The sequence below is a fragment of the Phocoena sinus genome, chromosome 12 (genome assembly GCF_008692025.1).
Source record: "Phocoena sinus isolate mPhoSin1 chromosome 12, mPhoSin1.pri, whole genome shotgun sequence".
Taxonomy (NCBI): domain Eukaryota; kingdom Metazoa; phylum Chordata; class Mammalia; order Artiodactyla; family Phocoenidae; genus Phocoena; species Phocoena sinus.
The window spans coordinates 11,717,243-11,731,338 of NC_045774.1; the positions used below are offsets into that span (position 1 = coordinate 11,717,243).

At 38.6% G+C, this 14,096-nt stretch overlaps 1 protein-coding gene across 2 annotated transcripts in view; it reads left to right on the forward strand.

Moving 5' to 3' along the window:
• Positions 1–407: 407 nt before the first annotated feature.
• The window catches only part of TFB1M (transcription factor B1, mitochondrial), a 63,171-nt gene continuing 49,482 nt past the window's right edge, over positions 408–14,096 (forward strand). For both annotated transcript variants that reach the window (XR_004352534.1, XM_032651244.1), the window contains exons 1-2: positions 408–600; positions 3,322–3,473. Coding sequence is in view for 1 of the 2 variants with exons in the window: in XM_032651244.1 (XP_032507135.1) it covers positions 468–600; positions 3,322–3,473 (285 nt within the window). In the remaining variant the exon portion in view is untranslated. The remainder of the gene's footprint in view (positions 601–3,321; positions 3,474–14,096) is intronic.

The following is a 14,096-nucleotide window of genomic DNA, read 5'->3' on the forward strand; positions in this document are numbered from 1 at the left end:
ACCTAACCATAAGAGACTTATTAGCAATCAACAGTCTTGCCTCTAATCACCCGCGACCCCTCACAGCGAGGCTGTAGGTACGTCCATCCACCTGGAGAACTTCATCCACCAATCCCCGGATCCGACCCTCCCCGTTCCTGCCCAGGCCCCGCCTCGCCCCGCCCCCGCCCCGGGCCGCTCCGGCCACCGCCCAACCACTAGAGGCCCGGCGCCGTAGACGCCTCCCCCGCCCTCACGTGCGGAAACCAGCGTGTACCCAGACCTCACCGCGCTTAACCAGACGGGGAGCATGCGCCATGTGTGCGCCTGGACTTCCTGTTCGCGTCCCATCGCTTCCGGCGGGGTACGTCTGACCAATAAGGCAGGCCCGGAGGCGGGCCATAGTTCTACCCGGCTCTTCGCCCACCTTCACTTAAGGAACCGCGGGGAAGGACCTGCGTGAGACTCGTTCGGTGGGGTTGGGGCTCATGGCCGCCTCCAGGACGCTCGGCACTTTCCGTCTCCCGCCGTTACCCACGATTCGAGAAATCATTAAGTTGTTTAGACTGCAAGCCGTGAAGCAGCTATCCCAGAATTTTCTCTTGGACTTGAGGCTGACAGGTGGATGGCTTATCAGTGCTCCCCGGATGTCTTCCGCCCGCGTCCCTGGGGCGTGGGTCGGGGGCGGGTCGCGCGGACCCTGCGGGCGGGTGACGGGGGACAGGCACAGGCGTGTAGTGGACTTAAGTCAGGCTCTTCTGCCGCTTTGAACTGAAAGAACTCCGGAGTCCCGCCGCCCAGGAGGGGTGGAATGCGTTGTTTGCTCAGGGGTGTTTGCCGTGGGCTCTTGAAGGCAGGTTGTACGGACGCCGAGCAAACACTAGGCGTAGAAGGGTTCGCGTTTCCTGAAAGGCGGTTTTGGAATTCGAGTCTCGGTGTGTTAACAATACGAAATACACCGCACGTGTTGACTAGATTGGCTTTTTATGCAGTTAAATTAGAGTAGGGATTTTATCAGTGACAGTGTCGGAAGAGTGTCAGTTTCATGGGATTCGTTATTTAAACGTTTACCTGTTGAGTCTAATCCTATTTTAGAATTTTAGAATTTAGATTTTAGATTTTAGAATTTAGAATTTTAGATTAAACCAGCCCCTATGTGCTAGAGCTGAAGATGGGATATGCGAGTGAGCAAGGCGAAGCCTGTCCCCAAGGAGCTTACATTTTAGTCAGTTTACATTCCCACTCCTGAAGTAACATTTAAAGTACAATAAAATTCACCTGTTTGAAGCGCACAGTGTGATACATTTTGACAAACGTGTATATTCGTTTAACCGCTACCACCGTTTCTGAGTGTTGGTCGTTCTAAAAGCTGAGACTTCAATAATACGATGTATATCAAATGTGTCCACTAGTTCACGGTTGGAGTACTTCACGTTTCTGAGGTTTTGGTATTTCATTCTGTTTGGCCCCTCTTCAGAAACTGAAAGGATCAGTAAATCACACCCCGAAAGTTCATCTTCTGTTAAATGAAGTACAGTCCACAAAGCATGGATAGGATGTTTTATCTTTTGGACATAAAATAGCAGTGTGGACAGGCCAGTAGCAGTATAACTGGGTAAAAATAGCTTAACGTGGTTTCAGTTTTCTCATCTTTTAATTCGAGGAGAGCTCTACTATAAGAGCTTTAAAAGGTTACCCACCTCTCAGATTCTTTGCTTCTGGTAGTAAACCAGGACCAACCTTTATCTACTAGTCATTAGGCACATTCTAGGTATAGAGCACCGTTTTCAGGACTGAAAATACAGGTCTTTAAATTTCCAAAAGAATCCTTCATGTACATTTTTTCATGTGAGTCTTTATTCACCTTTAGGAATAAATTCTGGAATCTAGGTACTATTATTCCCTGTTCTATAGGAACCAAAGTGAAGGGAAATTAAGGTGCTTGTGTGAGGTGAGAAGCTCAGGTGTGAGCAGAGCAAGATGGAAACCCAAGCGTAGTGAATTGACAGTGCCTCTGATAGTCATTTGTATTTGAATGTTTCTGAAAAGTTGAAGGTGGAACGACTGTCCTACCTACTGTGGTAGCTCTCCATTAAAAAAAAAAATGAGAATATTAAATTCATGATACCTGTGCTTAATGCAGACTCTCTGTTCCCTCCGAGAGGCGTTGGTCTTTAGTGGAGGAAGGATTGGCTTTAGGATTGACACCTGAGCTGGAGTCCCTTCTCTTCCATTTGCTTTCTAGGTGACCTCACCCAAATAAACTAATAAACAAGGAAACCAGGAAGTGTAGAGAAGTTAAACTGGGATAGTAGTTCTTAGTTAATGTGCTGTAAGGATTTGCTGTGAGAAAGCATGTAAAGCACCTGTAACAAATAGGTGGTCAGTGGGTGCAAGTTTTCTCCTGGCGCCCATTAAAGAGAAAACTATTTTTGGATGGTTGAGAGCCTGTTTTTGCCTCTAAGCCTACAAGGGTTGGTTATCAATAATAGAAGCAAAAATGAGACTGTAGTGAACAATGCAATGGAGTGCTGGTATGTTTTCAGTGGCTAAATTTCCACTATCCCAGGAAGCCCAATTGCTTGGATTTTAATATCTCAGTCAATAAAACCAGTCTGCTGTTTGTTTTCCCAGAAGTGATGGTTGATTGCAGTGAATCCCCAGTAGTCTGCTTTTCCATGATTTCTTAAGGTCTGCTTACTTAGATCGATTAATTAAAAAATGAATTTTCTCATATCAACTTGCACGTTTGCAAAGCTTAAAAAGCCTCCACTGCTAAATGTCACTTTTTCCTGAAAATAACCGAGAATCCAAGTTTCTGCAAGTCCTCTCAGCTAGGAACTTGTTGCCATTGCCCTATTGACCACCAACCAGATGCCTGCTAGTAAAAAGAGAGACTGCCAGCACTTTCTGCTTCTGGAGTTTTAACTTGCAGCACTGGAAATTCTGAGTGTGAAACTCATCTTGCTTATTCAGGTATTCAGCGTTCAACAGCTGTAGAGAAGTGGTGCGTGCTTTTCCAGGCAGTTCTTCATAGGAATTGATTGGTTTGGCAGAGAAAGACCATGTCGGCTAAATTTACGTTAAGGAAATTTGTTACGGTAATCTTATTTTTATTAAGGGTTTGGTACAATTCACCAGTTATATGGTAGAATGTTGAATGGCCCCTATATGTTGGTTTAGGTTGAGCGTTAAATAATCGGATAAATATTCAATATATTATATATAAAAGATTAGTTGATTGAGTAATTGCTGATAAGAATTTGTGTAGATTATTTTTCTTTTTAAATTCCATATGTTGAAATTTGCCAAGGTAATCGACTGAAACTTTCTTTTCTCTAGATAAAATTGTAAGGAAAGCTGGCAGTCTGACAAATGCTTATGTTTATGAAGTGGGCCCTGGGCCTGGGGGAATCACAAGATCCATTCTCAATGCCGGTGTTGCTGAACTTCTGGTGGTTGAAAAGGATAGTCGATTTATTCCTGGATTACAGGTGAGATATTTGGTGTCTTTTTTAGGAGGCAAAAACTCAATATAAATCTTCAAACAACGCTTCTTAAATCCCAGGGTATCCAAGGATTCTGTAGTTTGCTCCTCAAAGTGCAGCTCTCCAGGCTTCGTTCCAGAGATTGATTCCATAGTCTGCAGTGGTATAGGAATCTGCATTTCTGGCCAGCATGCCCACATGAACTGTTGGCCACAGCTTGAATAAACCTGCTTTATGCATTGATACTAAACAAACTAATTGCCTTGTGTGACCTTTTTTTAATCTACTAATAGCTGTGCATGTCATGGCCCATTCTTTGAAAAATAAGTAAAACTAAGTAATGCCAATACTGATTTCTGAGAACCTCATTTAAATTCAGAAAATCATGTCTACAAGCAAAAGATGAAGACGTATGCCTCATCGAGAGAGACTAATTGTTAAGCTTAGGCATTTGTATAAGGATTTTTTAAGTGAAGAAATTAAGTTGTACCATTGTACATGTAGAGTTAAGATGAGGTTTAAATGAAATGATACATGCATCTAAAACAGTAGGTGATGTCATATGGGAAATATTTGAAGGAGTTGGGTGTGTTTCAACAGGAGAAGAGAAGCCTTGAGTGAGGGGATTGACAGCTGCCTATGAGAGGTTGTGGTGGGGGAGGATCAGCTTGTTTTGGTTTTCTCTAGAAGGGAACTAAAACAGGTAAGAACTGAGGGAGGCAGACGTGGATTTAAAATGAGGAGGGACTTATATTTTTGAAACAGTGGCAAACAGTGGAACAGATTATATCGGGGATCTTGTAAAGGAAATTCTTCATGGGGGGCACTTAATGCACTTAAAAGAGTCTTTGTTTGATTCCTCTGCAATTCTGAAACTTTAAAAGAGCCCTTAGCCTTTAGTTCATATGAGTAGCAATTTATTAGGCGCGTCCAGCAGAATAATAAAATTATCTACATTGTTACTTTCATACCAGAGGACAAATTGGTTTAAAATTAGGACGTTCTGATACTTTTGTATGAATTAATGGATAAATGTTTAATTTCCGCCGGAACAGTTAGAAAAATTTTGTTTGAAAATCTAGGGCTTTGTGTTCATGCCTCTGAATTTTTTTTAGGAACCTAGTGATTTTTTTCTCATTATTTTGCTATTTCTAGTTTTTATGCTTTAAACAATTATGTATTTAGTTTCATCTAATTTTGCCAGCCTTTATTCATAGAATTGGTTTCAGATTTATAACTTTATTTGAGGAAAGAGCGGTGTATCAGTGGGAGGTGGAAGTGATGATATTGTTATTTTTGGTGAGAGCATAAGGTGATAAAAAGTAACTGAATAACACTATGTAATTCCCTGCAGGTTTATTTATCTAACCCTTTTGTGGGCATAGAGAAGAAGACTCATCTGACCTTTTTCCCCTTCAAGGGACATCTTAACCCTAAATCTCACCCTCTCTTATGTGTAATTCTTTCTCATTAGGCAGGGAGGTGAATCACATTTCTCATCGCCAGCTTAATTTATATATTCTCCTCTCTGATCTCAACTAAAGATCTTTGAAGACAGACTAAAACACAACTGTACTCTTCTCACCTGCCCACCCCCACCGCCTGTGCAAGTTCCTGCATTCCTAACCTCTGCCTTGTTTTATTTGTCTCGTGAGATTTATTATCGTCTGACACACTATACGTTCTTCTTTGTTGTCAGTCTCACCTCGTGGAATGTGAGCGTCATGAGGGTAGAGATTTTTGTTTGGTTTGTTCCCTGACATGTAAGAGTGCCTGGCACATAGCAGCAGGTGTTCAGTAGTGTCTCACGTGGGAGATAAATAAATGTTGCTCTGTCTTTGTAGGGATCTATCTAATTAGCTGATTAAATGTGTTATTTAATGGTGAAAGTGAATAGTTGTGTAGCATTGATTATCAAAAGAGTTTTGTTGTTTTTTCCCTAACCATGAAGGTTGATTTCAAGGTAAATTACTGTGCAAGAAATGTGTATTTGACTTCTTTTTTGTCTCTGTAGAAGAGGCAAAATTAATTTTTAGTGTCTTATATGCAGGAAAGGAATTTACGTTAAAAAGAAATGTTGGGTACTAAAATATCAAATAGACTTCTTTTTCCTGTAAAGAATGTTTCAATATGTAAAACCACTTTCTTTTAGAGGTACTAAATTAATCATAAAACTCAGTGAAGGCAGAAGGAGAGTGATCTATTTTAAGGATTCCATTTTAGTGATATCTAAGCTAATAGAATTACTTTTTAAAGAAATTGTAATAATTTATAAGATGTCTGCTAGCTGAAAGTATGTCATTTGTAGCTTAATTCAATTCTTAAAATATTATCACGAGGCAGCCTAAGGGAAAGAACATAGTGATAACATAGGTTTCACCATCAGCATGTTGTAATGTAAGAAAACACGTCTGATACGTGGAAGCATTGTAGTCTGAGTTTGTAGCGAAGAACAGACTGTTAGCATCAAATGGCTTGTGTTTGACTTCAGGCTCTACCGTTTACTATTTATATGACTTTGGGCAGGTAACTATCGCTCTGTGCCTTGGTTTGTTCATAGGATTGCTATGGATTAAATGAATGCCTTATCTTAGTGGGCACTCAATACAATTTTTTTTTTTTTAAAGAAGATGTTGGGGGTATGAGTTTATTAATTTATTTTTGCTGTGTTGGGTCTTCGTTTCTGTGCGAGGGCTTTCTCTAGTATGGCAAGCGGGGGCCACTCTTCATCGCGGTGCGCGGGCCTCTCACTATCACAGCCTCTCTTGTTGCGGAGCACAGGCTCCAGACGCGCAGGGTCAGTAGTTGTGGCTCACGGGCCTAGTTGCTCCGCGGCATGTGGGATCCTCCCAGACCAGGGCTCGAACCCGTGTCCCCTGCATTAGCAGGCAGAGTCTCAACCACTGCGCCACCAGGGAAACCCTCAATACAATTTTTGTTATAAGTACCCCATGCCTTGGGCACTTTTGGTAATTAAGGATTGTTCATGAGACTGCTGATCTGGAAAGAGGTATAGGAGAAAAGTAATGTTGTTCCTTTGGAGCACTGGAAAATCCCCAGTGCTGTAGAAACATGGGGACTTTCTCCAACTCATCACACTAGTATTGGACACGTGGAGGTTCTTTCTCTCTTACTGTGGTTGCATTTTCTTGTGATTGTGCATAAAACTTAGTTTTTATCATGTAGAGTTTATCAATTTTTTTTAATTTGATGCTTTTTACACCTTAGTTTTAAAATAATTGGCCCAAACTAAGAATTTCTCCTACATTTTCTTCTGGATGTTTTATCTGGATGTGGAATCTTAAAACAACAACAATAACAACAAAACAAAAGTGAACTCCTAGATGCAGAGAACAGATTGGTGACTGCCAGAGGCTGGGGGTTGGGCTTGGGTGAACTGGGTGAAGTTAGTCAAAAGGTACAAACTTCCAGTCATAAGTCCTGGGGATGTAATGTAGAGCATGCTGACTACAGTTAATACTGTACTGTATATGTTAAAGTTGCTAAGAGAATGAATCTTAAAAGTGCTCATCAAAAAAAAAAAAAGTGCTCATCACAAGAAGAAAAGTATGTGTGTGGTGATACTTTCACAGTGTACACATATATCTAATCATTATGTTGTGCCCCGGAAACTAACATAATGTTATATGTTAATTGTATCTTAGTTTTTTAAAAGTTGTGCTAATTGAGTTGAAAGCTTATTTCCTGAATAATGTACAAATTCTTAGAATCATAAGCAACATAAGATCCAGTGGTTTTCAAAGTTCAGTTGACCCTAGAACAACACGGATTTGAACTGCAGTGGTCCACTTATACACAGATTGTTTTTTTCAGTAAATACATGCAGTACTGCACGATCCAAGGTTAGTTGAATTTGAGGTTGAACAGGTACAGAGGGCTGATTATGGGACTTGAGTATCTGAATTTAGGTATTCTCAGCAGGTCCTAGAACTAATCCCCTGCAGATACCAAGGGATGATTGTAAATGGGAAGGAGAAAAATAAAATCCCTCTCCAATTTTCCAAGTGTTGATTAAGTAGAGACCTTAATTTGGTAGTTAGAGGGCCGCCTCGTTGGTTTGCTCCAGGTGAGCCAAATTATAAACTGCCAGCACTTGCTCTCCTCTTGTTCTAAACATTCCACGACAAAACAAAAATAACAGTGAAAGGCAGAAGTCTCACTTTGATCTTCTTTTTGCACAATGAGAGGAACATGAACCTTGAAAATCTACAAATACACAGTTTGGAGTAAAATATTACAATAAATCCCTATGAATCACTAGGTAATATTAGTTCCTTACAATGAGCAGAAAAATTATGAAGGTATCTCTAAAATATTTTCAGTAAGGAAACTTTAGACACTAATCTTAGCGAGATCATTCTAACTCTAAATTCTCAAAATGGAGTCAATATAATTTGCTTCCACCTTACCCCATATAAGTGCATGAAATTTTAGCACTTAAATTTAATGCATGTTTCAGAGTCACAGTACTTTGAGAAATTAAAAAAAAACAAAAAGCCAAAACCCAAACGAAGAATTTCTCCTGTCTTCTAGAAGTTTCATAGTTTTAACTTTTACATGTAGGCCTATGACACATTTTGAGTTAACTTTTGTGTATATTGTGATGTGAGGGTAAAGATTTTTTTTTTTGCACCATTTGTTGAGAATATTATCTTTTCCTCATTGAGTTGCCTTGTTACTGTTGTCAAAAATCAATTAGGTTTACGTGTGTTGGTCCATATCTGGACTTCCAATTCTGTTTTATTGATCTATAGGTCTGTGTTTTCACCAATACCAATCTGTGTTGATTACCGTAGCTTTATAGTAAGACTTGAGAGCAGGTCATGTAAGTCTTCCAACCTTGTTCTTCTTTTTCAAAATTGTTTTTGCTATTCTAGATCCTTTGCATTTCCAAATAGTTTTAAAATCATATTGGCAATTTCCACTTTGAAAAAAAAAGCCTCACGTGATTGCGATTGGATTAAAACTGTAGATCACTTTAGGGAGAACTGGCATCTTAATAGTATCGTCTTCTGATGCATGAACGTGACATATTGCCCCATTTATTAGGTTTTCTCTAATTTCTCATGGCCATGTTTTATAGTTCTTAGTAGACAAGTCTTGCACACCTTTTGTCAGATTTACCCTTAACTATTTCGTATTCTTTGATACTGTTGTACATGGTATTGGTTTTTAATTTTAACTCAAAGTTGTTTGTTGTTACTATGTAGAAATACCATTTTTTTTTAGATATTGACTTTGTATTCCTACAACCTTGCTATACTCACTTATTAGTAGCTGTTTTATAGATTTCCTTAGTATTGTCTGCATATATTATTTCATCTGCAAATAAAGACAGTTTCACCTCCTCCATTCCAATCTATTTGTCACTGTTTTTCTTCATCTTGCACTAAGACCTACAGTACAGTGTTTAACAGAAGTGGTAGGAGTGAACATCCTTGTCTTTCTCGGGTCTTAGGGGAAAAGCATTCAGACTCTTAACCATTGAGTACGATGTTAGTTGTAGGTTTTTCCTGGATCTCCTTTTTCCGGCTGAAGAAGGTCCCTTCTGTTCTTAGTTTGCTGAGAAGTTTGTTTGTTTTAAATAATGAATGGATATTGGATTTGCAAGAATACTTTTTCTGAGTTTTTGAGATAATCGTATGGTTTTCTTTTTTAACATAGCAAATTATATTGATTTTTCTAATGGTAAATAAACCATCTGTAGAATCTGTAATGATGTCCCCTCTCTCATTCCTGATGTTGGTAATTAGCATATCTCTCTTTACTGATCAGTCTGGCTACAGAGTAGTCAACCTTATTGATCTTAAACAAAAACAGCTCTGGAATCACTGGGTTTTCTCTATTTTCTTATTTCATAGATTTCTGCTCTGAAATTTTTGTTCCTCTTGCTTTGGGTTTAATTTGTTCTTTCTGTAGTTTAAGGTGGAAACTAAAGTCATTGATTTGAAGCCTTTCTTATTTTCTTATAGGTGTTAGTACAATAAATTTCCCTCTCAGTACACCTTTAGGAGAATCCTACAAATTTTGATATGTTGTTTTCATTTTCATTGCATTCAGAATACTTTCTAATTTCCTTTTTCTTGTTAATATTTTTTGAGATATTAAAGAAAGACTTTAGCTCAGATTTCCCTTATAGTTTCTTATTTGACTTGTGGATTATTTAGAAGTGTATCATTTAGTTTGCAAATTTGGGGGCTTTTCAGACCTCTTTCTGTTATTCTAGTTTAATTTCATTGTAATCAGAGAACATACTTTGCATGAGTCGAATCATTTTTTATTAATTCAGACTTGTTCATGGCATGTGGAATATGATCTGTCTTGGTAAACGTTTCTTGAAAAGAATATGCATTCTGCTGTTGTTGGATGCAGCATAAATTTCAATTAGGTCAGTTGGCATTACTCAAGTCTTCTATCTCCTTAGTGATTTTCTGTCTACTTGTTCAATCATTTATTGAGAGAAAGGTATTGAAATCTTGTACTCTAATTGCAGATTTGTCTGTCTCTCCTATCGGTTTTTGTTTCACCTATTTTTAAACACCGTTTTTAGGTGCATAAACATTTAGGATTGTTATATCTTTGTTATGGATTGACTTCTTTATCATTTTGAAATGAACTTCCTGATCCCTGGTGATATTCTTTCCTCTGAAATCTGCATTGTCTGATATTAATATAGCCATTCCGTCTTTCTTTTGATTAGTGTTAGAATGGTATATCTTTTCCACGCTTTTTACCTATTTCTGTTTTTATATTTTAAGTGTGTTTCTCAGAGGCAAGTGTGTAGTGGATCTTGCATTTTTCCCACCACTCTGGCCATCTCTGCCTTATGTATTAGTTTTCTATTGTTGCTGTAACAAATTACCACAAATTCAGTAGCTTAAAGTGACAAATTTTTATCCTACAGTTCTGGGTGTCAGAAGTCTAAAAGCAAGGTCAGCAGGGCTGTATTCTGCTGGAGGCTTCAAGGGAGAATGTTTCCTTGCCTTTTTCAGCTTCTAGAGGCCACCTGCCATCATTAGCTCATGTACCTCTCACTTCTACATCTCTACTATTGCCTCTAATCCTCCTGCCTCTCATCACCTTTGTGATTACATTGGACCCACTTCGATAATTTAGGCTTATTTCCCCATCTCAAGATCTTTTTTTTTTTTTTTTTTGTGGTACGCGGGCCTCTCACTGTTGTGGCCTCTCCCGTTGCGGAGCACAGACTCCGGACGCGCAGGCTCAGTGGCCATGGCTCACGGGCCCAGCCGCTCCGCGGCATGTGGGATCTTCCCGGACCGGGGCACGAACCCGTGTCCCCTGCATCGGCAGGCAGACTCTCAACCACTGTGCCACCAGGGAAGCCCTGCTGTCATTCTTATCTTTGCTTCTGTCTTTTTTCTCTGGCTGTTTTTAAGATTTTTTTCTTTATCACTGGTTTTGAGCATTTTCATCATGATGTGCCTTGGTGTCATTTTCTTCATGTTTCTTGCATGTGGGGCAGTGAGAGCTTCTTGGATCTGCAGGTTTTCCTGCACTTCCTGTTGTCCAGTGTCTGAATATTGCCTCAACTATTTTGTCCGTTTCTCATTTAAGGCAAAAGAATGTATCTGGTCTCCTGTATTTCATCTCGACCAGAGTAAGAAGCTCTAGGAGTCTTCCTGACCGTTAAGTTATGTGTTTATTTCATGGAATTTTGGAGATAGTAAGGCATTGATTATTGTTAGTATTAGCTCTGGGATTTTATAGTAGGTAAATAGAGTGATTATTTCTTGATAGGCAAAGTAGAGAGTTCATGGCACTGAGAATCAAATAGGCTCATGTTCAGATATCATATATGTCACTCACTAGCTTTGTGACCCTGAGCTTGCCTTTGAATCTTTTGTAGCTTCAGCTTTCTTATCTGCAGCATGGGAATGATAGTTATCTTTTGTTGTTATTACAAGGATAGATAGAAATTTATGTAAAGAGCCAGGCCTATTGCCAGTAGTCAATAAACGGTTGCTATTATAACTATTCTCCTTCCCTGTCGTCTTGTAAAGGGACATATAAAGTAATCTAGTCATCCTGACAAAAGGAGCTGTTTTTAATCAGAGGTAGTAGAATTTTGAAATTCTTTCGTCACTAGCAAATTTTAAATAAGGAGGACTTTCTGTTGTGATAATTACATACTTTACACATGTAAGTTACTTGATATAGCTATAACCGTAGTTAATCATAACATAGACAGCACTCAACCAATTAGCAAAAGGTGACTTACAGCCAAAGTGCTTTCCTAGTCCACTGTAAGTCGTAAGTACAGAGATCAATGCTAGAAGCAGACCCACTGACAAGAGCAGGAAGTAACAATTATTACTGTGGCAGAAAAGCTATAAAAAGCAAATATAAAACTGAAAGAAAGCACAGCACTAAGGGATCATAACCACTGAGGCCTTTGCTCTACAGGCAGCAGTGACCCAAGTCATCAAGAAAGGGTGAAATTGGGTGCATTGTTCGTGGGGTAGGAAGAGAATTGTACAATACAGTTTAGAAAGATTTCCACCTGTGTGTTTCTGTTGAAGAAATGTTAACACCTAAAGGAGTTACATTGGTTGAATAGAAAATTTATTAAATCAAACATCTAATTCCTTGATGAGTCTGAGTAAGTGAGTTTCTACTGTACATGTTCTGGTCCTGTTTAAAAAGCAAAGCAGGCTGACTTTTTGAAATCATGCTGTAATCTTCACCCTTAGAAAAGTCATTTGTAACATTATCTTAAATTCCTTTTGAATAATAGCATTAGTCTTTTCTCTGTGTTCTATATAATAAAAAAAACTTTTTTTCACCTATTGTGTTTCATACTGTAGATCCCTTATCATATAGTTTGCCTAACAGTTTTGTCCAGCCCTTATTTCAACAGTGTTTGGGTTCCTACTTTGTGGCAAGTTAGAAGGAAGGTAGTATCACTGGGCTGGGTAATTAATCTTTAGCCCACTGTACAGTGTTGGCTGCCATGAGCCCCTCACCATGAGAAGGTGGCATAAAACATACAAAATGGCTATTTGATACAGTTTTTCTCAAGGAATTGGTAATTGGGCATAAGTACCTTATAATTGGGTATAAGTTCTTTCCTCATCAAATTAGATCACCAGCAAACTATCTAGTTAGACCATAGCTACTTGCCCCCCACAGAAAGCATTCACTAAGACCTTGACTTGTTAGAGGAGAGAGATTTTTAGGTGACCATGTGAAGAATACTTTTGCATTTGTTTTCTCACTTTTATTAAAGGCATTCTCTGTTTGTTCCTTGTACCCTTTACAAAACTTAATACCAGAAAAACACATGATCTCTTGGAAACTGGGTATAATTACTTCCAATACTGAGTGAAAATGATATAATTCAGTATGTCAGCTGTGAGATCTAACATCTCCAGGATTGTTACGATGTAAAGCTCTCACGATTTACATGCATGTTTCTCCTATCGTGGTTTGGCTTTCTTTCTTCTTTTACAGCTTTATTTAATGAATATTTTTTACTCAAAGCTTACTCATGCCTCATTTTGGAAGAATATAGGATTGGAAACTAAAATAAAAATGATAGAATAATTTGAGTGTCTATAAATACCCATTTGGCTGTAATCAAGTGTGTGCATTCATAGCTGTGCCTTTGAGCACATTATGAGGCAACACCTCCAATGTTTTGAAGTGTTATTCTTGAAGGGTTGTAATAGTGATCTTTCCCACCCCTTCGTCGTTCCCCAAACATCATTATGATGATGAAAACATTTTCCTCTATTAGTGGTTAGTTAGAAGGTCTTTCTATGTCATTGCTGAATATCATCAGGTGTTGAAATGGCTGCTGTCTGTAATCATGCTGTCGTTTCAGTTTGTATAGCATTTTCTTTTTTTTGGCCTCCATAATTGCTTCAGGGCCTTGCCATAAAACTGAACACCAGCATTCATTCCTTCTGCAGTGGGGAGTGGGAAAGGGGAAGATTAAGCTACAGAGTGGTCCTGGAAACGGTAGACCTTTTAAAGGACAGGACGACTTGCTGTTTCACAGACTGACACTTACGCCTGAAGGGGAATCCAAAAAAAAAAAGCAACTTTAAACTTAGAAAAGGAAGGTGAATGTGTATTATATCAGGTTTCTGGTATGCAGCTGTGTGTGTCAAGGTGGAAAAAATTAACACTTCAAACTTGGTTATCAGAGCATGTAGATTAATGCCAAAAAGCCAAATTTACATTGTTTTAATCTTAATTACTGATTACTTCATTACTTTCTATATATTGACATGTGAAACATAAACTTTTAGTTCTGCCTCTTAGTTTTTGGTATGCTTATTTGTTTTAATTATGTGAAGCATAATTATAGAAAAAAATTTTAAGTTCTTCAGTGATGGTAAATGCTAACATTAAATACACAGTTTTTATACAGTAAGAACCTGTCCCATAGAGAGCTATCTCCTTTTTTATTTTTATGGTATATTGAGGTTATTATATTTTCTAAGATTAGTTGTCTGGAACTCATCAGATTAAGTTTTAGCAAATCTTGGTAACTTAAAATAATCCATAAGTACATTAATATCAGAGGTACGCAATTATTTTTGCCGAACTACCATGGCTAAATGTATCAAAGCAGATGAT